This window comes from Aplidium turbinatum, chromosome 9 (assembly GCF_918807975.1).
Source record: "Aplidium turbinatum chromosome 9, kaAplTurb1.1, whole genome shotgun sequence".
Lineage (NCBI taxonomy): Eukaryota > Metazoa > Chordata > Ascidiacea > Aplousobranchia > Polyclinidae > Aplidium > Aplidium turbinatum.
Window position 1 is genome coordinate 4,846,096 of NC_137480.1, and position 27,700 is coordinate 4,873,795.

The 27,700-nt window shown below is 37.9% G+C and overlaps 2 protein-coding genes across 2 annotated transcripts; both read left to right on the forward strand.

Moving 5' to 3' along the window:
* Positions 1-456: 456 nt before the first annotated feature.
* LOC145776988 (spermine synthase-like) lies at positions 457-18,079 on the forward strand. The gene is made up of 12 exons (XM_082588249.1): positions 457-749; positions 1,741-1,824; positions 2,800-5,129; positions 5,776-5,896; positions 6,186-6,270; positions 11,277-11,350; positions 12,190-12,365; positions 12,573-12,699; positions 13,291-13,417; positions 13,780-13,971; positions 14,241-14,356; positions 17,613-18,079. The coding sequence occupies exons 3-12, from the start codon at positions 5,066-5,068 to the stop codon at positions 17,689-17,691; spliced, it is 1,161 nt and encodes a 386-aa protein (XP_082444375.1). The 5' UTR covers positions 457-749; positions 1,741-1,824; positions 2,800-5,065; the 3' UTR covers positions 17,692-18,079.
* Positions 18,080-20,580: 2,501 nt separating this feature from the next.
* On the forward strand, positions 20,581-27,472 carry LOC145777479 (uncharacterized). Its single transcript, XM_082588857.1, has 5 exons — positions 20,581-21,307; positions 24,281-25,183; positions 25,394-25,538; positions 25,718-25,859; positions 27,413-27,472. The coding sequence occupies exons 1-5, from the start codon at positions 20,581-20,583 to the stop codon at positions 27,470-27,472; spliced, it is 1,977 nt and encodes a 658-aa protein (XP_082444983.1).
* Positions 27,473-27,700: the final 228 nt, after the last annotated feature.

Sequence of the window (27,700 nt, forward strand, 5' to 3'; positions counted from 1 at the left end):
CCCTTGAAGGGCGTCAGAATTTGCTTTGTGACATACGGTAACAGAATTTAAGATAAAAAAGTCTGATTGCCACAGTTTGCGAGAAAATGCATTGATTGTACTACATGCGCTGAAACAATCGCTGACAATGCACTGTGATGCAACAGGACACAAATTAACTCTCAAATTTAACCAGATTTCTAACAGTTGTTGGATTGTATCGATCATATCATACAGTTGTAATGCTTGTTGCAACCGAGTTAACGCGCACACATTCCCAACTATAACGCCTGATCATGATCAAAATTTTTTCTTGAACAAATTGGTTAAATGTATCAATCGGATTTATAATCATAACAAAACTGGCAATTAGGTGATTAGGCAATTGAGTCTGGCAATTAGGTGATGCCATTAACCGATTTTGTTTGTATTGATATCCAGTTACTAATCAGGGTTTTATTGTGTTTGTAGACAAAAAAGAAGACAAACTGTCCAGGCAGTTTGTGTAATTGTATTTAATAGTATACGTACACTATACAGTATACAGTGTCTATTGAGTGTATATAATTTTAAATGGAGATAAATAACCTTGTTTCTTCATCGCGGCATTTTGTTGATGAGTTAGAGCAGTATAGGGATCCATGGGAAAGCAAGGCACACTGGCATGCAAGAAAAACATTTCTTCGACATAACTGGGAAAATTTTGTGGATAAGACTCGGCTAATATGCTTGTCTTCTGCATGGGCTAATATTCACTTTATGGGAAATAGGTAAGAGCATTTTCGTGGCTTTGTGATTGCGATCTTATCACATATGTGAAATGTACATTCATAAAATTGGCTATTGTTTCTATCTGTATTTGTAGAAATGATCTATTTTAAAGAGTAAAGTTAAATGCAGAATACTGAATCCTATTTAGATTATTTCTAGAACTAAACTCTAATGTTTATCTGCTTTTCTGCACACCATTCTGCCAGTATTGTGCCGACAAACTAATTGCAGATCATGGCGTCAATGATTGTAACAATGCAACATTCTTCACTCACCCACTTCAAATGAAATAGAATGTCTTGAATAAAGCCAAAAATTTCCTTCTCTTTTGTAGCCTTTCATTGCCTTCTTCATGTAGTCATATCATGATTAAAGAAGGCCAAGAGCCCAAGACACAAACTGTTGCCAAATTAGTAAATATATCTTCTTTGAAACTGCAGCTTAATTCAATCAACAAAAGTACAGCCTGAAGCAACTTGATTGGATATAAGGTGGACTGATCTAATAAAATTCACAAATGAAAAATCGTTAACTGAACTTTTCATTAAAAATCTTCATTTAAATTTAGCAATGATCCACAAGAATGCGTAATGTAATACAAATAATCAAAAAAGCGAGGAAAAGAACATTTAATGTTGTGTAATACTTCTTGCTATTGTGATATAGCCTATTGTAATAAAGTTCAGTTCGGTTTGTTTGTTTTGTTGGCACTTTTGGACAAAAAAATGGCTGCCAAACGCTAAAACATCACCAAAGTAAAGTTTAAGCTTACACATAGTCTTCAAAATGTTTGTGTCTTGTACTTGATTGATTGTGGGATTTTTTTTATCCTTGGTCTAAAAAAGCTTCTTTGAGATCTTAATCTTAACAGTTTCGCAATTCGCATACTTGTAGACAAGTAGAGGCTTTGAACCGATGATGCAGACCTGATCACTGAGACTCACAGAGTGCAATGTAAAAATAGTGCTAATTGTAAAATATTTCTATCAGATATCCATCTAAAGTAATGCGACAGATCCTAGCTATGGAAAATGGAATAGACAATGCACATCAGCTTCTACGTGAAGCAGAAAGGTACGGTATGCATTGTCTTTACGAGCTTTATATGATATTGTTTTCATTAAAATAGTTAATTATTGCAAATGTACCAAAGACAGGCAATTGAGAGAGAGAGCGAGAAGTTCTTTTATTTGCATCAACAGCACATGTGGAAAAAATAATACAAGATTACAATGTGAACTAGGTTGTTTTAATGTTTGCTGATGATGATGGGAGTGGCAGAAGGACCGAACTGGTCATCAAGTCTGCCACACCCATGTGGTGTTGATACAATAATACAACAGGGTTGAGCAGTATAACAATATATTTTACATATATTTACGTATAGTTTTAACAGTCGAACGTTTTCGGCTTAACTTAGTCCTCATCAGGAATCTGAAAATATTTATAAAAAATTAAAAATATATAATATACAATAAAATTTCAACTTCTTGTAGTTGTTGTTAATGGAATTTATTGCATTTTTATAAATATTTTTAGATTCTTGATGAGGGCTTAAGTTAAGTCGAAAATGTTCGACTGTTGAAACTATTTGTAAATATGTAAAATATTTTGTTATAATGCTCAACCCCGTTGTATTATTGTGTGTTGCTTGTCTTTGGTACAAGATAGCAAGCTTTCTTCCAAAACTATACTTCTTTATAATTGACAAAATTAACAAAGCCGTAAATGTGGTAGACAACTTGATCCTTTTTTCCATATCGATTTTTACACTCAAGGATTGTCTGCAGGCCTACAAACTTAATTGAACATTACTTTCGGTTTACAAGATATTTGTTTTAATTTTTGTTTGTTTTAAAATTGTTGATTTTTTTTATTGATGTTAATTTCATCTAAATAGAAAGTTTTCTGCCCACCAATGTTTGAAGTTCAATAACGATGACAGTTTGTCTCAAAATTCAAATTATCTATCAAGATGCAAATGACAGTTTGGTTTTGCTTTGCAACCAATTTAAGCTATGATTAATCAAACTTTGTTTTTATCTGTAGGTTGTCCTTCAACAGACAGTGAATCTTGAAAGAAGTGAATTCCACAAGTTAAAGATATGTTTTTTGTGAAAGTTATGTTTTTTGTGATCGCAAATAGTATGTTCAGTTGATTTTTACAAAATCCCAAGTTTCAAGAATTAAAAAAAAAATGTTAAGTTTGTATAACTGATTGAATGTAACTGCTACAAATTACAAATTGTTAATTTTTACGTTGAAAATAAGGAAAACTTGTCAAAAACGCCAATGATTTGTTTGAAAGTTGATATATACTCAATTTCTATGAACTGATGCTATTCGCTCTTGAAACAGTTTGTTTGTTGCTAGGCAATGGAGTGGCACTAGGCACCATTTGTGGTTATTTGACCTAGCTTGACTGCATTGCATTTTTATAAGTGAAAAGCAAGATGATGTCGCACCATTTCTTTCTCGTCATTGTTTTAACTATATACTATTTCTTGCATTGATCACAGTAGTTTAGACGTCTCTTTGGTTATGATCATCTAATATTTAACTCTCAAGGAAAAAACTTGACTGATTATTCTGTAGTATAACTCTGTTAGATTAGAAGATTTTTTGTAATTATTATGAAGTAAAGTTATACGGTAACAGCTACAGTATGTAGTATCAGCAATCAGCGTGGTCCAATCATTTATGTGCAGTAACATTTACGTCAAAGAAGTTGATTATAGCTTTATTCTAGTCTTCAGTCCTTTGTGTAGGTACACGACTTTATGCTGCAGGTCTGAGTGATGTGAACACGAATGATGCTATCCTTAGGCTGCAAGGAACGAAGGACGCGAGACTTATTTCTCACTGAAATTAATTGTTTTTTTAATAGTTCAATCTGTGATGACTGCTTTGAGACTACAGTATCAATACAAGCCTAGTAGATTGAGGTTTGCACCAACCAAGTACCACTTAACCACATGGCACAGTTTACGTATACAACTATCCTAGACAACAGCGTACAAATTTTGGAAGCCAAATTAATAATTCTCTTGCTCACAAATATTCGCCAATGTTAATTGTATCATTATTTTTGTTTACATCAAAAACATAAAAAAATGTGTAGCTAATATAGAAATTTATGTTTTTTGCCTGCTGTAAGCATTGCTTTTGTTGTTTATTAGCCTAGTGAGTGTGATAAAAGCAAAACTAGGCTACTGTCTACCCAGACGGGGTCTGCTACTATTCGGTGAGTCCGATTCGGTGAGTTCGATTCGGTGAGTCTGATTCGGTGAGTTCCTAACCTCTAACCCCTAACCTTAACTCCTAACCCTAAAACGGCAATGATAATTAGGCCACGGTACCCGATAATTAAAAAAAAAAATTGAAAAAATCCCCCGTTAAGAAATCGGACTCACCGAAATGGGCCATTCCGACCCAGACGAACCACCTACTTGCGTAGGCATGCATTGCATAAGCCTACTGGCGAGTTGCATGTACGGTATTTTATCATGATTATACTGCGGGAACTGTACCATACTTTCAATAATTAATTGTTTAAAACCCCTTTGCTGAATTCAGGAAAATCAAAACTCTCTGGCCAAATTGCGCATATGTGTTAAGAAATAATTCAGTTTCGCGTCATTGATGTAACACAGTATTTGTGCGTTGCGACATTCAGGTCTGTCTTGCGTCATTCGGACCACGGCCCATTAAGTCGTGTACCGCCTCTGTGTATGTGATTGGGTATACTTTACAATACAATTCTTTTGATATTAATGTTTTTTTAAACATAATTTGAAGTCCACCTTTACAAGAACGTCTATCTTTCTAAGCAGTATGTGTTACAAACGTAGTAGGACACAGCTCAAAACTAATGATCATCCACTGGCTGAAGAAATTTGATTCTCATGGCCCAATCTTCGAGTGTTTTGTGTCATCAAATGTGTGTTCGGTCTTGCAAAGGCTTTCAGCTAGCCAATTTCTGCCAGGAAAATATTCATGAGCTTTCCTATTTGTCACATCTTCCCAGACCAGTCAATTCTGCAGGCCAATCACAATGATTTGATTTGTTAGTTTAGTAAAATTAATTAAGTGCTGAAATCTTGAACTTTTGTTTTTGTGATAACAAAAATGAAACTGTTAATAAACGTTTATGTCGTGTGTGTCTAAAAGAAACAACCAAGCTAGGCGGAAACTGGCTTTACCTTAGTTTTGGGATTAAAGTTTTGCCATTCAATTTTTTTTTAACACTTTAATAATGTAGGTGTGGTAGGTTGTGAAGTCAGTAGATGATTTGCACTGAGTTGGTTGATCAAGCATGAATTCTTGGGTACTGGATTTCAGATTTGACAAAGCCATCTATGAAAATAAAGAGATTATTAGTGAGTATTGTATTGTGTCAACAGACATGACGCTTTCAAGACCATTGTTTATTAATTATAGATTTTTTTTTTGGGAAACAAAGGTGGACCAAATATGCAAACAATTTTCCTTTATGCTTGATAGTTGTTATGTGCATTTTATTGTTTCTACTAACCCATTTGTACTAATTTTCAATCAGTGTTGAAAATTAAGCAGTTTATTTTATATACCTGTAACCTGTGGAGTGTGTATCTACAAAATTGGTCTGCAACTTATGCACTAATAATTTTAAATTGTGACTTATAAATTTTGTACCATTTCAAGAGACCTTAGTTAGGGGGTGCGACTTCAACCCATAGACAAGTTAAAATACAAACAAAAATAAGTTCAAATCATTGTGCTGCAGATTGCGGTTTCGGTTATTCAATCTTCTTTAAATTACTTATCCCATTTTTTAAATACATTTTCTCATGTTGAACAATAAATTGTTGATTGAAGTACCATAAATATGCATTGTTTTATTGAATGACTTCCTTTGAAAAGCAATTAAAAAAGTTTTCCACCTTTAACTCCACTGGGCCATGAGAGAATTTTGCTTTTTTCAAAGTTGTGTCGTTGAAATAAAGTGATTATTGCGTTGCATTTCTCATGTGGATACGTGTATAGATCTTATCGAAAATGTGAGAAATGAAATTGAGGCGTTTGTTGGTCAAATGAAACTGGTTTACAATGATGCTCTTGTTGGAAATACTAACTTCACAGTCTTGTGCAAACAATCGATGGAGTGGTAAGATTGTTGATAATATGTGTACTTATTTTTGAATTTGAGTTAACTACTAAGAATTTTACAGTTAGTCTACATTTTGTTATTTCAAATCATTACCATTAATGTTTGTACTGTATTTTTTATCAAAATTTTTTTCAAAAACAAGTTCATACTTTGCTTTCCAAACAGTTAATGTGTTACTGAACTGTTTGTATTAGTTTGTGGCGTGTTTTTGAACAAGAAAACCAGCACTGAGTCTTTTACTCTCAAACTTACCAATCAAATGGTTGCATGTATTTGATATCTTCAGTTCTGTCCTTCTGCAAGGAACGGACCATGGCCTCTTTTGTATTGATATTCACACCATGAATGGCTTCACACTCCTTGGCGATGAGGTATTGTTTAATGAATAATGATGTTTAGTTTTTTGAGGATGTGTGATAAAAAATGGTGTTGTCAGTTTGTGTACGTATTTATTGTTTTAAATGTTATTGGTACATTGCTACTTTGCATTCATTGAATGCTAGAATTGCACAACAATTCGCATACTTGTAGAGGCTTTGAACCACTGACATACGCCCGGTCATCGAGATTGACAGAGTTAAGTTTCCGATTGTTGAAGTCTTGTTGCCGAGGTAATTATTCCATCCATTAAATCGGAATGGCCCGTTTCGGTGAGTCCGATCCCTTAATGGGAGATTTTTTCAATTTTTTTTTTTAATTATTGGGTACCGAATAGGGTGGTCCTCAAATGTATGCAAAAATTTTAAACTTAAAAAATTGTAGTGCACAAACTTCTGTTTGGTTCCTTTTTATATAAAAACATTTTCCTGAAAGTTTCAAAGAATTTGATAAAGGTTTAGAGGTGCCAGATTACAGGTGAAAATTTAATAAATTGAGCGATTTACGAAACCCACCCAAGATAATGTAACATTTGTAATTGTACCTCAAAAAGATATAACACATCATGGCAGAACGGACATTAACCATGAGAATAATGATATGTAAGAATACTGTACTCTCATCCAACTCTGCAGTAGGAAACACTGATATAATTTTCTGGTACTGTGCTTCGTGCATCATTATAATTCCAAAGTATATTACTGGAAAACTAAAAGTTTCACTTGCAACAAGATTAACTAGTGCATTCTAAAGATAAATACATAATACAATTCAGTCTGTAGATTGATACGCTTTCTAAAGATTTTTTTTGCTGCAAGTCGGAAGAGCATGCCGGTGCTGTTGAATGTAGAACAACTTGTAGAATGGCTCGGGTTCCAAATAGCGACTGTCAGAACAGCGACTGTCAATAGAGCGACCACATGACAGCGATTCATTTAAAACAGCGACTGTCAATAGAGCGACTACACGACAGCGACTCATCAAAAACAGCGACTGCCACAACAGCGACCTCACTTCTTTTATTAAATCCAAGGCTTACGCGCACAGCCGCACACGCACTCTTTCACCCCCTCCACACATACCTTCCATCCCCCACACCTCTCTACTAATGTTGGGCGATATAGAAAAAAACAAAACGATACGATATTTGAAAAAATACTCGATATTTCGATACTTTTCGATATTTTTTGTACTAATTAAGAAAAGAGTTTCTCAGTCTTCGAAATTAGTGTCGGCAATTGCAGAGGTGATTGCAGATGCATGAATGGCGCATTAGCGTCGGCAATAAAAATGCCAAGGCCGCAAGAGTGCTTGTAAGGTTAGGGTTAGACATTCCTCCCAGTCGTTATGCCACAGCCATAGATTTGCTCCTTAGTCAACACCCTGATGGAGCTCTGCGAAAGAGGCGTGTGGATGGGTATCAAAGCACGAAAGCGGCAAAACGTGGACGCTTCATTGCGAACGACGAAGACAATGTAGATTTACAGCCAAGCGATGAGCCTCTTGATGTGTCCGATTCCAGTGATGACACAACAACCTCATCCTCCGATACAGCATCTGATGATTCCGATTCTGACATCTAGTTCTTCATCAAACAGACTTTGTGTTGCTCGCAGTATCCCAACTGTGCCGAAATTATGTTAGTGCATACCTAAGTCGAGGCAATTTTCTCGCAGGGAGCGATTAGTTTGTTACCGGTACTTGGTTGAGCAATTAACATTATTTTATGATAATTCAACGTCGCTAGATGTCGAATTAATGTAAAACAAACGTAAATTTCCTATTGGGCATTGTTGTTACGCAATATAACCACTATACCCAGCCGGAAAAATTAAATCGATTTGTGCTGACTCGAACGTTGAATCAACCCAAAATTAACTTACTTTTCCTCCCCGTGAGTTATTTAACGTGAATTACCGTAACAGCGTGGGTATCGCGTTGCTCGCTTTATCGCTGCTTTTGGTATTATTACATCACAACAAATCAAACAGTGCGGTCGTGATTGACTACTCTAGCATATTTTTCTCTTCTCGTTTTCCATGTTTGGTACAATTTTTTTCGTAATATACGTTCACAGCAACTGCCGAGGCAATTTCAACTTTTGCCGTTTGACTTCGGCAACGTTTTTGTAGGGGTTTGCAGTTACGAGTTATCGAACGATATTGAAATAAATATCGATATTGAAAAGATATCGTATCGTATCGAAAATTCGATATATCGCCCAACACTACTCTCTACACACGTATGCACGCACAAATAGGCAAACACTGCGTAGTGAAAGATTGAAACCAAAAGGGACTTTAAAACAACATTTTATTTGGACTATCCATAGAATTTGGACTATCCATTCACCCTATATTTGGTCGATTCTGACTCATGACGTTTTTGACCAAGAAGCTGAGCATCTGTACTTCCAATACCTTAGCCTACTAATTCTAACTGTAAACTTGTAAACTAAAACTACCCTAAAAATACTTTACAAACTTTATCACAGATCAACTAGACTAGGCAATCATTGTCAAGCTGGTGCCATACAGAACCACCCAATTTGGCCTCCAAGTCAAAACCTGCTGACTGGCATGATATAAATCCAAAAACTTCTCGCTAAAGCTAAATTGAAAACTAGTTGTGTTCAAATTTGGCGCCTACAATAAATAAAATTCAAAAATATGCCACATAGGTGCCAGATGGGGCATTTTTATGGCACTTAAAGTGTTAAGTCGCTATCATAACAGTCGCTGTTTTAATGCAGTCGGCATTTATACAATCGCTGTTTGGAATGTCGCTCACTTCATTACGTCGCTATTATGAAGTCGCCATTATGACAGTCGCTGTTTTGACAGTCGCTATCCGGCCTGGATGCCTGTAGAATGTATTGAAATTTCTCTTCATCTTTCGTTAATACGTTGTTAAAACTTTGCATCAAAGCAACACCTCTTTCGGCAAGGTCATTGATTACATGGAGCCCACCAACAATGGCTTGCGCTTTCTCATAATTGTCATCAACATTCCATGATGTGATTTCCACCTTCAGAAAGTCACATGGTAAGTTGAGAATCTGGAAAAATCTCATGGTGTTTGATGTGACAAAGTGCGACAGATCTTTTGATGAACTATCATCTGGTACTCGAGAAAGACGCTTTGAAGGTGTACTGCTTTGATGAGTTAACGCGGAAACCATGGCTTTTTTTGAGTAACAGAAACAGCATCATTAAAAAATGCCAAGCAGGCCAACCAAATGCCAACCAGGCCCACAAGTTCACTTGTAATATACCATAAGTGCCTCGAAAATGTTTTCATGGCTTTTTGCGATAAACCTGCATCATGTTGCTCACACTCATTTACCTTTTTCAAGAGCTCCAGGTCATGTCGTGGTGCACATTTAGCTGAAGGTGCTGTGAACCAGGATTTTACATATACACCTTCAAAACAAACAGAACAAATCGCTTTAAACCACGTTGCCCCTGACTTGACAAATCAAACTGCATTCGAAATAACCAGATTTTGAGTGCATATACACTATACAGCAGTTGTCATCCATCTGGCGCGATGAAGGGCACCAGGATGACAGAATCAAATTCCATGCGGTGGTGTTCCATTGAGCATTATGACCGATACTTCTATAAGTTCTTGGCAGTCGTCTCTTGGCTGATTATTGTTACGCAAATGGTGGATACAGAAGTGTATGATTTCATCAGAAAAGCTGCTGTCATCTTTTTCCAATGTCACATACCCATCTTTAATCAATGAACTCCATTTTGATTTAAATCGCTTAAAAAGGAGAATGTCTGGTCCAGATGATGGCCCAAGGCAAGTCAAGAAGTTTTTTTGTAATATTAGTTTCAGAATATGGTTCAATTCTTGTGAAATTAGGACACAAGCACCAGACTTCTGACCAGAATTGCTGAAAGGAACTAGCTTTAGCTGAATCTAGAATATTTGCTCAACTACAGACAAAGCTTTTGTAGCTGGTGTGACATAATTTTATCTACTGTTAAGACTATCAACAATCAACATGGCAGCCAAGTAATGGTGGTCAGTGAAATGGAACAACATCATGCTGATAAAAACAGATTTAAAACCCAGTTTAAAAGAGGACATTGCCTACAACTATATCAACAGTTAGAAAATTACAACTTCAGTGTGTCAAGTATGGTTTTACAGACTGTAGCTTCCCAATTCCCATATGTTTGCATAGGGAAAAAATCTGAATTTTCAAGGTAAATCTGGCACCTCTAAACAAAGTTCAATCTCTCTGAAATTTTTACAGTGTTCATTTTTGGTCATTTGGAGATGTTTTGGGTAGTGTCACATTGCATTTTCTAAAATTCGGTTTTCGGGACCACCCTAGTACCGAAGCCTAATTATCATTGTCGTTTTAGGGTTAGGGGTTAGAGGTTAGGAACTCACCGAATCAGACTCACCGAATCGGACTCACCGAATAGTAGCAGACCCCCATTAAATGCCCCTGAATGGAGAGCAGTCTTTAACGTGCGTTGCTCAACTGCACACCCTGAGAGTCAAACCAGCACTGCTTGATCTTCAAGTTTCTTCATTTTCGAAATCATGCGCGAACGGCTAACCAACTGAGCAATCGGGGCAACAATCTAATCTTTTGACATAATTTATTAAATAATCGATTTTGCTGTCATAATAACAACTTTTGTTTATTCAAATAGGTTTTTTGTAATTATTAGAAATTCAAAATACTGATGTAAATCGAAAAAAACTTTAAAAAAATATTTGATTTGTTGCATTTGAAAAATGTATGGATTATGGTTACATCCTTAATCCTTAGTTCACCCCAGCATCTTTGCTGGGGTAGAATCAGCTGAATCAGAGAAAACGTGTTGAGTAAGCTGCAGTGGAGAGTGGAACTAAATGTTAGTGAAACAAAATACTTTGCTGGTATCTTAATAACTATTATACATATATATTGGTTTTGCTTTGTTACCAGTTTTTACTACTAAGAATGGTCATATACGTTTTTAATTTGTAGGAAATTCAAAAAATACGAAGCGGTATCCTTGAATGTGATCACATTATTCCACGCAAGACTCTGGAATTTTGCAGGTAGTACCCGTGGGCTGAGTTTTGAATCCATCATATTTTGTCATAGTTCGAAGACGTCCTTTGCGATATTAACTGGAAATGTCCATTCCAGGACAACGAATGCTTCATTACAGCTTCGAACTCTAGGAACAGAAATCAAAACATACCAAAACTTTAATTTCTAAAGTGATTAGTGACAAGTATAATTCTCTTTAATTTGTTCGCTTTTTTCGTTGATAAAACTTTGCTCATGTATCATATAGAATATAGATAATAATATATACTTATTTTATGTTAGATGCTTTTTGTTTATATATTTACGGTAGCAACAATGCCCTGGAAAGTTTTTGAAGTGAAGCATCTTGTCTAGATTCAAAGATATTCTAATTTAATCGAAAACACACCATAAGCAAAATATGCTTGGGGTTTTTATTCCCAGTTTTGTTTTCTGTTTTTGGCTTCAATCAAACGATGTGGGAGTGCAGTGCGGATTTTTGATTTTGGCAATAATTTACTGTGCGCTTTGTTTTATCAACCGCAAAGCTTTCATATCCTTTCTAAGGCTGTCTTTACATTTTACTGTTCATGAATTTTGGGTTTGCCTTTAGATTGCTCAAAGTTCTTAATGTGTGGCTGTCAGATAAAATGCCAAAAATTTTTGCTTGTTACACTTTTGAATGGATAAAGCTTTGGCTGAAGGCTATTGTCATATCGTGGACTTTGTATCAGTGTAAAAGCTATAATATTCTGACTGTGATGACATTGCAGACTAAAACGCTAACGGCAAAATAGTCCTACTCTTATCTTAATAGACTAATAATACTTTTCTAAGAATAACAATATCTACTTTAACATTCCAGCTTGCCTGCCATAAAGCGGGGCCAGTCATTTTCCACGTATGACAAGACATCTTTTAATTCCTTGGTTGAATACGATTATAAAGAAATCGTTTTCGAAGAAGATTCCAACTATCAAAATGTGCGGGTCATGCGTTCCCAGCAGTATGGGAATTGTCTTGTGTTGGACAATGACATCAGTAAGCACTAAGCAGTTTATCTTTAGCACAGTTGTTCTCATTACGTTTGAAAGAATTCTTCGAAGTATTAGGTTTTCCTGCATTGTCATGGGTTTGGTCTTGGACAGTTAACCTTTATCATGTACAATACAAACGTGCATTCCCAGAAACCACATAAACTGTGCTGTTCAACAGCTGAATGTTTCTTTATTTGATATTAATTTTCAGATTTGGCGGAAAGTGACCTTTCCTACACTGTGGCTATAACCGGTAATAAAAAGGAAGCTTATGAGGGAAAAGATGTGCTTATACTGGGTGGTGGCGACGGTGGGATATTAAATTATCTTCTAAACAGGTACAAGGTAGAAAAGTTGTGGCATTGCTCTCGAATTTGTAAGATTTCGCGTCGTCTCACTTTCGCGTCGCTCACCATAAATTGACATTCATTTAAGTTAATCACAAAGTTCAGTTATGAAATTTGGGATGTACGGACAGGGCTGTGGAGTCGGGCGAAAAATATACGACTCCAACTTTTCAGTTTATAACCGGCCGACTATGGCTTCAGTGATGCCAGATTTTTTATAACATTTTGCCTTTTTTCATTTAAAAAAAATTTAATTTCGCATTAAGTTGTCATCGAAATTGAAACAGCGACTTTCATAATAACTTACAAGAAAAAACACTTCAAATTTTCGGTAAAGTTGTTGGACTCAATATTGAGTATTCCGTATTTACGGAAAACAAGAAATAATATTTAGAAAAAATATTACAAACAAAAATTTTATTGTTCATCGTTTTGTATCCAGCCGGAGTCACCTTTTTTAACGACTCCAACTTTGCCATGCCAAAATTCTTCCGACTCCACAGCCATGTGTACAGACAGGTCGGTATCGGCCATTGGCTAGTTGTGGTTGCTGCAACTTGTTTAAATGTTTCTGTTTTCAAGCGGCTTGGGTCGTCCCCGCATGATCACCATGATAGAAATTGACAAGACAGTGATGGAGGCAGCCAAGAAGCATTTGCGTGGCATTTGTGGCAATGCACTCGACCAGTACAGAGGAGACAATTACGAGGTAATGTAACTCATTTTCCTATTACTAGACCATCTAGTTGTTGCTAACCTGACTGGTGACATTGGATTGGCTTTCTTGTCACAATAGAAATATTTTGATTTTTCTTATTGCTATTTTTTATTTGTATAAATGTTTTAACCATAACAGCGAAAAACAGCACATGCTAATTAATCATAGACCCTGAAAAGGGTAGAAGCGACAAAACGCGAACGTCATCTACCGCAACAGGATAATGAATATAAAATTCTGCTCGGTTGCAATACTCAGAACATCTGTTGCTATGCTCTCTTCACTAAGTCACAGTTCTTCATGGAGACATGCGATGATGCGCATTGTCGTTAAATTTCACACTTAATGTTTAGGTCGTTGTTGGCGACTGTGTCCCGTATTTGCAAGACTACGTTGAAGAAGGAAAGAAGTTTGACTTCGTAATTAACGATCTCACTGCTATACCTATAAGCACCAAACCTGTCGGTACCCATTGGGAGTTTCTGCGTCTCATTCTTTCATTTTCTATAACTGTATTGAAGAGTAATGGTAAATATATCACTCAGGTAAAGGTCTGCGTGGAAATAAATGTGATTAAAATTCTAGTACATCGAAGCTTTTTTGCTTACTTGCTGTATGTTGGGCTTAGTCCAATACGTTTTACTTTACTTTGGTATTGTATATTTTTTGCTATGGATTTGTAATCATCCTCCACTTTTTGGGCTTGTTTATCTTTTTTTCATCAATTAGTGTCTATATTTTCCATTCTTTTGAAAAGTGGTTTTGGATAGTATTCAACACTGAAGCCTTAAATTCAAAAGAAACACATGTTTAGGGAAATGGAGCGAATAATGTGAAAGCTTTGGAAATGTACGAAGAGCAGCTGAAAATGCTGCAAAGTCCAGTTTCTTTCAGCAAAGAGACTGTTTGCGTCCCTTCGTATCACGAGATGTATCCTTTTCATATCTATATTCTGATTTTATGTTGTATTATTATTTGTATTAAATATTTTCAGTATAATTCTTGTCCTTATTTTCAAATTTTGTTGCATTGCAATCAGTTGTTTGTGGAAAATGAAAAGGTTTTTACTGTTGGCAGAGCACTATTAAGCGGGTCTGCTGCTATTCGGTGAGTCCGATTCGGTGAGTTCCTAACCTCTAACCCAGTGGTTCCCAACCTGTGAGAAAGCATTAGGGGGTCCGTGATTACCTTAATGATTTTTGAAAAAAAAAAACGAAAAGAGATCTTTTTACTTTCATTTCTCTCTTTAAATGCAAATGTGTCAAGCTCCAGCTCGCGCGAATAATCTGTACCGGCATGCATTAAAATAAATCTATGCTGCTGCCTACAGTGTGTAGATTGACCTCAAACTGCATCTACCACAACGCGTGTTGATGTGGCGTAGTAGATGCATGTCAATTCCGAGGTACGTTGGTTATCTAGAGGAGAAGTTTTAAAACGACTGCAGCAGCTAAAAAATGAGGTGTCAACTTTTTTGAAAGCAAAAGGAAGTCCCCTCTCACAATTGTTTTCTATACGGCATGGCCTATTTAGCCGATATTTTCGGTCATATTAACAATGTTAATCGTGGCATTCAAGGACCAGGTGTGACAATAATTGATGCAGCTGAAAAACTGGAAGCGTTTTTAGCCAAGTTGCCGGTTTGGAAACGTAGATTGGAAGCAGGTAACTACGCTAACTTTCCAATGTTAGAAGATCTTATTTTGATGGATGAAACTCAAAAAGAATGTACTCTTTTGATCTCTATGAAAGAAAAATTTTGCGCACACTTGGAAACCCAGCAAATCTCATTTCAACGTTATTTTAATTTAAGAACACCTGCCGAACGGAGTTGAAACATGGATTCGAAATCCTTTTCTTTTTGACTTGAACAACATTAGCGATGACGATCTCAGTAAAGATGACCTTTGTTTGTTTTTGTTTGTTTATCTTTATCCTGCATTGCGGGAAAGCGGACTTGAGCGCTATGCATCGGTGTACGCCTTCCGACATACACCTGACCCACGCTGCAGCCGACGGCAATGTCTGTTTCCGGTTGTCTACTCTACTTATGACTTAAATTTGGTACTACCCATTACTCGAAATCGATCACTGGGTAGAGGCAATTATCGTAAAGTTTCTTGCCCAGAGAAACAACAGCAAGTGCGGGTGGCTGGAGTCGAACATGCAGGCTCTCGACTGCGAGCCCAACGCGCTAACCACTCGGCCACGGCTGCCTAATTGATTTGAGATCAAAAGAGTTATTACGCATTGAATTTCGTTCAAAAACTGTGGAAGAATTTTGGTGCTCACAACTGCAAACCTACCCATTCTTGGCAAAACAAGAAGCAAGCGATTATTTATTTGTTACTATTCATAACCAATTACCTTTGCAAGCAGGCCCGGATTTAGGGGGTGTGGGGCAGAGGGTTCAGGTGCCCTGGGCCCCCCGACTTTTGAAGGGCCCCCCTACGTGGAAAAAAAATGATTTTGTGTTATATTTTTTCTTTCAGCCTTTGAAGTTTCTGCAAAATGCTGTGCAGTGCTGGATTAATGGTACTGTAGACGTAGATGTTTTTTTTGCACGGGGGCCCCCCGATCTAAAAGTGTCCCGGGCCCCCATCAGCTAAATCCGGCCCTGTTTGCGATGCAGGATTCTCAGCTCTTGTTACAATAAAAACTAAACATCGAAATCGCCTGGACGTTGAAGATGACATGCGTGTTGCATTGTCAAAAACTCAACCACAGTTCAGGAAAGGCAACAGCCCTTGCATTAAATTTGCTTACGTCGAAAAAGTTTCGGCATGTCACTTTGGGTCACCATAATATTCAAATACTGCTAACATTTCTTGAACAATTCATTCATTTTCTTATTTGAGCAACTGTTTAACCTGATATTTGCCGCAGGATTCATAGCGGCAATGCAATATGACACAGTACAGTAATTGAGTAGCATAATTATGGGTCCACGTCTTTTAGGCGCAGACAGTTAGGCGCCCGTCAAATAGGCGCGCACTTTGTGGCGTCAGGATATTTAGGTGCGGAACACTGTGGCGCCCGTTCAGTTAGGTGCTATTCCTAGTAAAGTCTGCAAATTGTATCAGCTCAGCTTTGGCAAAACCTAGTCGGGGTTTTGACGGAAAACTAAGTTACTCTTCACTCAAGCCTACCACCCGCTTGAATATAGGCTACGGTATATTTTTACTGATGTTTAGTGTAGTTATTATTTGACTTATACAGTATAACTAAAAGTGAACTCAGTCATGTTCGGAAACTTGAATAATTTATTGATAAAGCTTTTGCCGACGCAAACCTGGACAAACAGCAAATAAATGCCGAACACGCGCATTAAAAAAAAACAATATATTTTTCTGTTCAATATAACAGTTTGTGTTCAAAGCATTGCCGGTTTAAGCAGCTTTACTCACGGAAGCCATGACATATTTTTCTGTTCAATACAACATTTTGTGTGAAAAGCATTGCCGGATAAAGCAGCTTCACTCACTGAAGCCATGACTAACAACAAATAAATGCACGCATATTAACAAAACAACATATTTTTCTGTTCAATACAACATTTTGTGTGAAAAGCATTGCCCTACCTGCCAAGCTGATACTATCTGCAGACTTTACTAGGAATAGCACCTAAATGAACGGGCGCCACAGTGCTCCGCTCCTAAATATCCTGACGCCACAGTGTGCGCGCCTAAAAGACTTGCTCCCATAATTATTACAATGTCAATAGCATGTTAATTGAGTTTAAGGCAAAATTTAGGTAGGGGTCCGCAGAATTAATAATTTGTCTAAAGGGGTCCGTGACAACAAAAAGGTTGGGAACCACTGCTCTAACCCTTAACCCTAAAACGGCAATGATAATTAGGCTACGGTACCCGATAAATTAAAAAAAAAATTGAAAAAATCCCCCGTTAAGGGATCGGACTCACCGAAACGGGCCATTCCGCTATTAAGCACTCGACGACTGTTTTCTTATTAAGCATATCATGAAAACGAATGTTTCGGCTTTCAAAATACGTGAATGTTTAGTTTCTTTAATATGTGTTTGCAACTTTTTCTATTTACAGTTACGGGCTATGTGTAATAATTTTTGTTTTTACTTTCCGGTACCCATACCTTTCCTGTCTTCTTACGCTGTGCAAAAAATATTAAAAACCATTTCTATTTTTCTTGACTTGATTCCGTTGATAAGGTGGGTCTTCTATACGCTTTGGAGAACGCAGACAAATGGATTTCCTGAACCAGAACTGTCGGAAAGTCTGAAATCGTGATCAAAATTTCTTTCGTTCATCGTGTCATAAATATTGTGAACTATTGCTTTGTGTAAGTTTGTAAACTCACTTTTTCTCGTCTGCTGTCCTCGTTATGTCTGCCACCTGCCAGTAGGTTAGTAAAACTATGTTTATTTTACCGGAGAAGAAATATTAGAGAGCTTTAACAAAAGACTACAACAATCATTTGACCTGTTCTTTCAATTGTTGCAATACCATGCAGTACTTGGTAATGATGTATGTGTACTTGGTCAGATATGCTTGTTCTCACCAAAATATGTGATTTTTGAAGTCTGAATTAGTAATTGCGTGATGTCTTATTTATACAGTTTTGCTGTGTGGTACACTACTGTGGATTTGTGAATTCAGATTAAAAAAGATAATTCATGTTGTCGAATAGTTGTTGCTGTTATGTTATTTTCTGCTGTATCTCAGGCTACCGGTATTTGATCTGCCACTGTATGTAGTTGCTCTAAGCGTGGCATACGAGAATACTACACGGCACAACAAGCTGCCTTCATAAATCAAATTAGTGGGGTAACTCTTGATTGGTGCGCTTTTGCCGCGCGCTTTTTCAATTTGTCTCTTGCGAAGTTCAAGCTCGCACTCGCTCAGTCGTTTTCATGGTTACAGAGGTGAGAGGTTTGCACTGGTAGGTGCTGTTGGTAGAATTGTAAGATTTTTTATTACCAAGAAAATGTTCATTAGGCTAGTTGTACGTTCACTCAGTCTTTATGAACTAGGGTAGCTTACTGTCAGCAAATTAATGAACTTCAGCTCAGTTTAAATTAATCTGTTCATTGGGCTAGTTGTACGGTCCATCAGCTAACTAGGGATAGGGAACTGTCAGCAAATAAATGAGCTTGCAAAAATATTTTCTCTTGTCTTAATTTGTAGTTTTATACCGCCAGGATCATTTACTGGTAAAGTAAGGTAGGTACTAGCTGAAAAGTTACTTTGACATGTGAACTAGGAAGCTATGTGAAACTACTGTGCTTTCAGTTTTTATAAATCGAAGACCACCGTCATTCTGGCAGAATAATTTTTCCGCTTTCCGCCTAAAAAAGTTATCCGTGAATAAGTGCGAAGCACAAAATGCGACATGACATAAGTTCGAAAAATCTTAAATAAAACTCTAATCCACATGTGCCACTTAAATTTTACATGCATTAGATTCAGTATTAAATTACCTTTCCACGGATGTGCACCAATAGGATGGCATTTGAAAGCAGCAGAACGCTTCAAAGATGGAGGATACATTTACGATAAACATTAAAATAGTAAGATTTTTGCAGAATTGACACCTTTTCAAACATCTTCAAATAAAATTATAATCCGCAATACGTGCCGCTTAAATTTTACATGCATCGGATTCAGTATTAAATTACCTTTCCAGGGATGTGCACCAATAGGATGGCATTTGGAAGGAACTCCCAGCAGAACGCTTCAAAGATGGAGGATATATTTTCGATAAACATTAAAATAATAAGATTTTTGCAGAAACAACACCTCTTCAAACATCTTCGAATAAAACTATAATCCGCAATACGTGCCACTTAAATTTTACATGCATCGGATTTAGTATTAAATTACCTTTCCAGGAATGTGCACCAATAGGATGGCATTTGGAAGGAACTCCCAGCAGAACGCTTCAAAAATCCTGGAGGATATATTTACGATAAACATTAAAATAATAAGATTTTTGTAGAATTGACACCTCTTCAAACATCTTCAAATAACACTATAATCCGCAATACGTGCCACTTAAATTTTACATGCATCGGATTCAGTATTAAATTACCTTTCCAGGGATGTGCACCAATAGGATGGCATTTGGAAGGAACTCCCAGCAGAACGCTTCAAAGATGGAGGATATATTTACGATAAACATTAAAATATTAAGATTTTTGCAGAATTGATACCTCTTCAAACATCTTCGAATAACACTATAATCCGCAATACGTGCCACTTAAATTTTACATGCATCAAATTCAGTATTAAATTACCTTTCCAGGGATGTGCACCAATAGGATGGCATTTGGAAGGAACTCCCAGCAGAACACTTCAAAGATGGAGGATATATTTTCGATAAACATTAAAATATTAAGATTTTTGCATAATTGACACCTCTTCAAACATCTTCAAATAAAATTATAATCCGCAATACGTGCCACTTAAATTTTACATGCATCGGATTCAGTATTAAATTACCTTTCCAGGGATGTGCACCAATAGAATGGCATTTAGAAGGAACTCCCAGCAGAACGCTTCAAAGATGGAGGATATATTTACGATAAACATTAAAATAATAAGATTTTTGCAGAATCGACACCTCTTCAAACATCTTCGAATAAAACTATAATTCGCAATACGTGTGTTATGTATTTTAGTTTATTTGCATTGAAACGATGTACTTTGTTTTCGTTTCCCTCAGGTCTTCTCTTTTGCTTAATATTCATCCGCCTGCTTTTGTTAATTGGCACTTCTCGCTTTGGGCTTACTTTGCAGGTTTCACACTATATCTTGGTTGTGCAATTTTATAATAAAACAGAATTCCAGTATGACTCTGATTGAATGAGCTAAGAACACAACAGAGTTATTTGGGATGCTGAACGTCTGAACGAGAAACTTACAGTGGTACGCAGAAGTGTTCAGTTTTAGTCCCTACGAGTTTTACTTTCTACAACTTTTAATTTTTACAATATGGACAAGGTGGTGGAATTAATGCAGTCGCAGCTAGAACATATGCGACAACAAATGCAGCAACAAGAAGAACAGGCGCGACAACAAAGGCAACAGCAAGAAGAACAGGCACAACAACAGATGCAACAGCAAGAAGAACAGGCGCGACAACAGATGCAACAGCAAGAAGAACAGGCGTGACAACAAATGCAACAGCAAGAACGTCATCATGAAGAACAACTGAAGGAGTTAATTTCAGCCCTCAAAATTCCATGCGAATCAGTATCTCAAGCCATTCCTAAATTTTGTGAGTTTGATTCAACTTTAGAACTTTGGACTGATTATTGGTCACGTTTTGGCACATTTGTAAATGCACAATCCGTTCCTGAAGATAAGAAGGCTCAAGTTTTCCTCACTAACCAGTCAGCCAGCATCTACAAGATGATCCTCAATCTGGCCGCACAAGAGTCTACGGCAAAGCCAATCAATGAACTTACAATGGAGGAAATTTCGAATTACATGAAGGCACAGTTCGACCCTAAGCGCTTCGTTATTCGTGAACGATTTCGCTTCTGGAGCAACTTGAAGCGGAAACCAGGTGAGACTGTTCCAGAATTGGGTGCACGAATAAGGCAAGCCGCTGCCACGTGCGACTTTTCTTCTATTACTAATCCTTTAGATGAAGCTTTGCGTACTTGTTTTATGTGCTCGGTAGGAAACGAAGCAGTTCTTAAAGCTCTCTTTAAAATTAAACCTGACGATCTTACTTTTTCACGTGCTCTTGAAATAGCCATAGAAACTGAAGACGCTGCAAAAGTGGCTAAAGAGACGGTGTTTGGCACTGAACCGTCGGTGGTACATAAAGTTAAAGGCACCGATAGACGATATTCTTTCAAGAAAGCTACAGTGGCCAGTGCTAATGCGAACAAGCAAAGTAAGTGCTATCGATGTGGTAATTCTAATCACCTTGCTAACAACTGCAGATTTAAAAATGCGGTCTGTCATTTCTGTAAACTTACAGGGCATGTACAATCCGCATGTCGTAAAAAAGCCGCACAAGTTCATTCTTCTAAGGTCAACTGCATACTAGGGTGGGCCGTTTTTGACTTTTTTTCCAAATCCAAAAACGGCTAGTCATAAAAAGTGGCACATGCATGAAAAAATTACGTGTGCAAAATTTTGTCAGTTTGGGGGTGCATCTTCTGCCCCCGCAGGGGGGTCAAACTTTTAATTTTTTGAAAAAAAAGGGGCAATTTCACTTTCCGTTTTAACATAATTTTTTTATAATTTTTCTACTGGCTAGTTATAAATTGTAAGTGGGATGTACCCAGAACTTTCCTATGTAAAGGCATGTTTGAAGCTTAAGGTTTACTGCCCCCGCATCGACGACCAAAATGCTGAATTTTCACCAATTTGAGATGCTATTTTGTCATTGCTCAATAAACAAACTTGTCGCAATAGGGCGAGATGGTGTTAACGCTGTACGCTCATTTATGTTCTGTCCATTAACTTGTTCCAATTTTCCGCAATGTAGGCTACTTGCCCGCAGAAAAATCGTGTCCCTGTTACAGAACAACAGTTCCTTCTTGATCAAAGAACAACTCGCATAATGGTGATTGATAAACATGATAAATCGGCCACAACATCTAATTTTAAACGTTTTTCGAGGAGAGTCGCAAGATCAGAACAATTCCGTTCTTTACGTGAGGACCCAAGAGCAGGCACAAGTAGGCCCTAGTGCTTTAGTTAAAACACCTTTAATTTACTCAAGCTCAGAAACTTCGTCATCCAATGAAGAACGCTGCGAAGATTTTGATTATCAACCGAGTTTTGCCTCGAAAAACCCCAGAAAAAGCAAGGTTGCTTCCAGTTTAGTAGTATTTGCTGAATCATGCGATCGTACTGGTATTTCAGATAGGTCTGCAGCACTTATTGCTTCATCATTTCTACAAGATGCGGGAGTTGTAACGGATAGCGAATCTCAATCAGTCATAGATAAAAGCAAAGTGAGAAGAGCGAGAAAAAAATGAGGTTTACAACTCAAATGGAAAGTAGGCCTATCATGTGCGTAAATTTGCAAAGCATATATTTTGATGGCCGAAAAGATTAAACCATTAAACAAAATGAAATTGCTTGGCGACTTCGAAAACATTTTGAAGTTGAAGAACACATTACTTTACTTGAGGAGCCAAGTTATCATTTCATTGGTCATTTTACTGCAGCCAACTGATCTAATGTGTCAATAGCTACCGGTATTCTTGAATATCTTGGATCCAATTAAATTAGCTACGATAATGTAATGGCAATTGGATGCGATGGAACCGCAATAAACACAGGTCAAAAAGGCGGTGTGATAAAGCTCCTGGAAGATCATTTACAAAAGCCACTTCAATGGTTAATATGCCTACTCCATAGTAATGAATTGCCTCTTAGGCATCTTATAAAAGATATGGCAATATTAGCAGACCTGATAGCTTCACTGGGCCCATTATAAAGCAGCTAGCCACTGTCACACAACTAGATGTTGTAAAATATAAAGCAGTTCCTGCACCAGAGATTGAAATTGATGAAAATGACCTCAGCACTGACCAAAAATATCTTCTACACATGCACAGAGCAGTGAAAGTTGGAGATATATCAATTCATTTCGCATATAGGTAGGAGTCCAGGTATGATGAACCACTCAAGATGGTTGAACACAGCCAATAGAATTCTACGTTTATATGTTGCATCTAACGCGTCAGCTGTATTGGTGGAACGTGTGGACTATATTATGAATGTTTATATTCCAGTATGGTTTGCCATGATAAAGGAAAGCAGTTACACTAATGGCCAAAAACATTTCTTTAAAATTCTACACTCTGCTCAGAAGCTATCGAATAAACCCCCAATATCCTCAACAAAGTAATATAGAGCAATGCGTTTTATGCCCATCCTGAAAACATTTGTAAATGACAAATTTGTGTAAACAAAATCATGATAACAATTCAAGTGGAACTGTACAGTACATTCCATTTACGGAATCTGCAGATCATATTGCTTTTATTCTGAAGTAGCCTAAATTATAGGTTGCGTTTTATAGCTGCAACTCATCAAACGTAGGCTACTATTGCTTTTAGTTTAAGCAAGACTGCGTCTTATAGTTTGTCAGTTCGTATCATCCTGCAAAGTTAGTGGACAGAACATAAATGAGCGCACAGCGTTAACACCATCTCGCCCTTTTGCGACAAGTTTGTTTATTGAGCAATGACAAAAATAGCACTTCAAATTGGTGAAAATTCAGCATTTTGGTCGTCGATGCGGGGGCAGTAAACCTTAAGCTTCGAGCATGCCTTTACATAGGAAAGTTCTGGGTACATCCCACTTACAATTTATAACTAGCCAGTAGAAAAATTATAAAAAAAAATTATGTTAAAATGGAAAGTAAAATTTCCCTTTTTTTCAAAGAATTGAAAGTTTGACCCCCCTGCGGGGGCAGAAGATGCACCCCCAAACTGACAAAATTTTGCACACGTAATTTTTTCATGCATGTGCCACTTTTTATGACTAGCCGTTTTTGAATTTGGAAAAAAAGTCAAAAACGGCCCACCCTACTGCATACAGGAGGTAAATACTGTTCATAATTCGTCGAGTAAAGTTCCTAAACTCGAGGTTCGAATTTTTATTAAGTCTTTTCCCGTCTTAATGGAACTTGATACAGCTACAGGGGGAAATTTCATCTCTTCTGAAGTTTGGTCGCTGCTAGGCAAACCTATCTTGCAGACTCCGCAGCTACGTTTTCAGTCGGCAAGTAAGCACTCGATGCCTATTATTGGATCTTTCACTGCCGAAGCGAGCTGCAACAAATCGGGAAAGATAACCACAGTTCAATTTATGGTATGTGAAATCCCTAACCTTAACTTATTAGGGCGTGATGCTATTCAAGCACTAGATATTTCGGTAGATAAGTTCTTTTCTTCATCTTTACATGCTATTCACCGTCACAACGACATAGATTTTAACTTGCAAAAATCATGTTCCGAGTTATGTGACCAATACGAAGACTTATTTAAACCTGAGTTAGGTTGTCTTCAGGATTACGAATTAGAGATTGAGTTTAACTCTGATTGTAAACCAATGTTTTCAAAGCCCAGACCAGTGCCTTTCGCCATTCAAGAAGACTTAGCTCTTGCCTATGACGCCGGCATAGAAAAAGGTATCTGGACACCTGTACAATTTTGCGACTGGGGAACTCCTGTAGTACCAGTTCGCAAGGCTTCTACCGAAGGTAAGAAATCCAAATTAAGGGTTTGTGGTGACTATTCTTCGACGGTTAATCCACAACTTAAAACTCACAGGCACCCTTTGCCTCTTCCAGAGGATTTAATGCGTAAACTAGGGGGTGGCCACGGATTCACTAAGATTGACCTGGCAGATGCTTATAACCAGATTAGGTTAGGTCCAAAGAGTCGAAAAATATTGGCATTAAGTACCCATAGAGGGGTTTTACTGCAAAATGTTATGCCATTTGGCATCTCTTCTGCCCCAGGCCATTTCCAAAAGATAGTGGATGATTTAACTAGTGACCTTCCAGGTGTAGCAGTCTACCTGGATGACATTTTGATAAGTGGAGCTACAGCGGAAGAGCATTTCCAGAACCTTAAACGACTACTCGATCGTTTATCTTCGAAAGGTCTTAGATGTAGGAAGGAAAAATGTAGATTTGCCCAGGCAAATGTCGAGTACTTAGGTCATGTTCTTTCTAAACAGGGGATTTCAAAGGGTCCTAAAGTCGATGCTGTGCTGAACATGCCTGCTCCTTCCAATGCTGGTACCTTACGTTCTTTTCTGGGGTCGGTTCAATTTTATTCTAAGTTTATGCCCCCAGAATTTTCTACGGTAGCGCAACCGTTATATCATTTAACCAAGAGTGGTGTTCCTTGGAGCTGGGAACACAAAGAAAAATGCGCTTTTGCAAAATTAAAAACGTTTCTTTCCGCAGAAGATGTTCTCGTACACTTTAACCCGTTGCTTCCTTTAGGAATTGCATGCGACGCTTCAAGCGTGGGCATTGGCGCCACACTGTTTCACCGCTCCCCGGACGGAAGCGAGAGGCCAATAGCAAATGTGTCGAAAATCTTGACAAAGGCTCAAAGAAACTACAGCCAAATCCAAAAGGAGGCTTTGTCCATCATCTTCGCTTTGAAGAAATTTTATCAATACCTCTACGGTAGGAATTTTATTTTGGTAACGGATCATAAGCCTTTACTTTCACTTTTTGGTCCAGATAAACCTACCCCTTCGCTGGCGGCTAACCGGTTAGCACGCTGGGCGTTGTTTTTGAGTCAATTTAGTTATACTATAGACTAGAGTATCGCAAAACAACGCATCACCAAAATGCTGACGCCTTGAGCCGTCTTCCGTCCAACGATGACACAATTTTTGATGGGGAGGAAAATGCAGATGATGTTGATATTGTCTGCGCAATTGATACGTTGGATTCGCAGGTTAGTCATTCCGATTCTTCTACTTTGCGCAAGGAAACTTCCAAGGATCCAGTCTTGTCTAAAATCATTCGCTTTACACAAGAAGGATGGCCTGCGAAATCAAATGCTAACGATCCAATCGAACAGTTTAGAAGAGTTGCTGATTCTCTAACAACATGTTATGGTTGTTTATTATATGGTTCTAGAGTAGTTATTCCTTTTAAACTCCGCAATGATATTCTTTCTCTTTTACACGAAGGTCATTTCGGCATGCAGCGAATGAAACAGCTGGCCAGGACAGCAGTCTACTGGCCCAATATCGATGCGGACATTGTCGACCTCTGCCGAACATGTACTACATGTGGTGAGCATCAAGCTGCACCAAGCAAGGCTCCTATCCACCCATGGATAGCTCCAGAGAAGCCTTGGAGTCGAATTCATGTCGATCACGCTATTAATTTTTTAGGTCATAATTGGCTTATTGTTACCGATGCTTATAGTAAGTATCCTTCTATTCACCCAACTTCTTCCGTATCGACGTCTGTTACTATTGATCTTTTAGAGCAGGATTTTGCCCATTTTGGATACCCCCACTCCATTGTCTCAGACAATGCGACTACGTTTTCTTCAGAAGACTTCAAGAATTATTGTAAAGCTAGGGGTATAGTCCACATCACTGGAGCACCATACCATCCAGCTACGAATGGTGCTGCAGAGCGTTTGGTGCGCACTTTCAAGCAGGCGTTGAGAAAATCGTCGTTACCGCCTAAAAGTGCCACCACTCAATTCTTGATGCAGTTTCGCCGTACGCCTAATGCCAGTGGTTACTCTCCCAGTGAGTTATTAAACCACCGACAACTACGTACTAAATTAGATATTTTACTTCCTTCCTCAGCTCAGATCACGAAACCATCGACGAGTCCTTCGCCTCTGGTCACAGCGGTAAACCATAATTTCTTCGTGGGAAAATTGTAACTTAAAGTTCCCGGATCCTTTCGTCTGCATATAATGACCGAAGAAACACACACTTGAACTTCTTTTCAAACAGTGTATTTCTGTAAAAATTAGCCCACGGCTACCAAAAACGAGGGGGTGCAACGCGTACACCACTGAAAACTGTCACTACAGAACAGATTACTTGGATAAAAGACGGAACCTTTGTCCAGCTAGCAAGCACTAAGCCAACAGTTAAAGGTGCGGCCAACTTTCAAACAATCATTTTACGAATGACCAGAATAGATATCAATATCTCAAATTCACGTAGAAAGTAACTGTGACGCAATAAATGAAAGACAATTATGAAGTCATTCCAACAGGTGTTCAAGCTGATGTAATATTTCCTGTTTAAACAGGCCCAAACAAGTCCAAACAAGTTTGACACAAGTCTATGAACGATGGTGCAATTTTGGCACATTTTCTAGCAACTTCCATGACGTAATATTCAGTAAACTTGAACGGTTTTATATGACGTTTGATTTGTACAGAGATTGGCCGTAACAGCCTCGGAAACAAAACCGGAAAACAATTAACTTCGATGTTGGTGATCCTTGTTATGCTTTATACTTTGGTTCCAGGCAAAGCCGAAGCCCTCGGTGGGTTCCTGCCGTCGTGGTGAAGCGACACGGGAGTCGTAGTTTGCAGGTTCGAGTGGACCCTCGAGGTCCAATATGGAGACGCCATATCAACCAGCTACGTCCGCGTTACATCTCGCCGGAAGACGGGGACCCAGGGGAGACTACTTTCACGTCGTCATCGACAGCTGACGAGTTTCCGGTTCCATCGACGCCGATTGCGACCAAGGATTCATCGACGCCGACAGCGACCGAGGATTCATCGACGACCGAGGATTCATCGACGCCGAT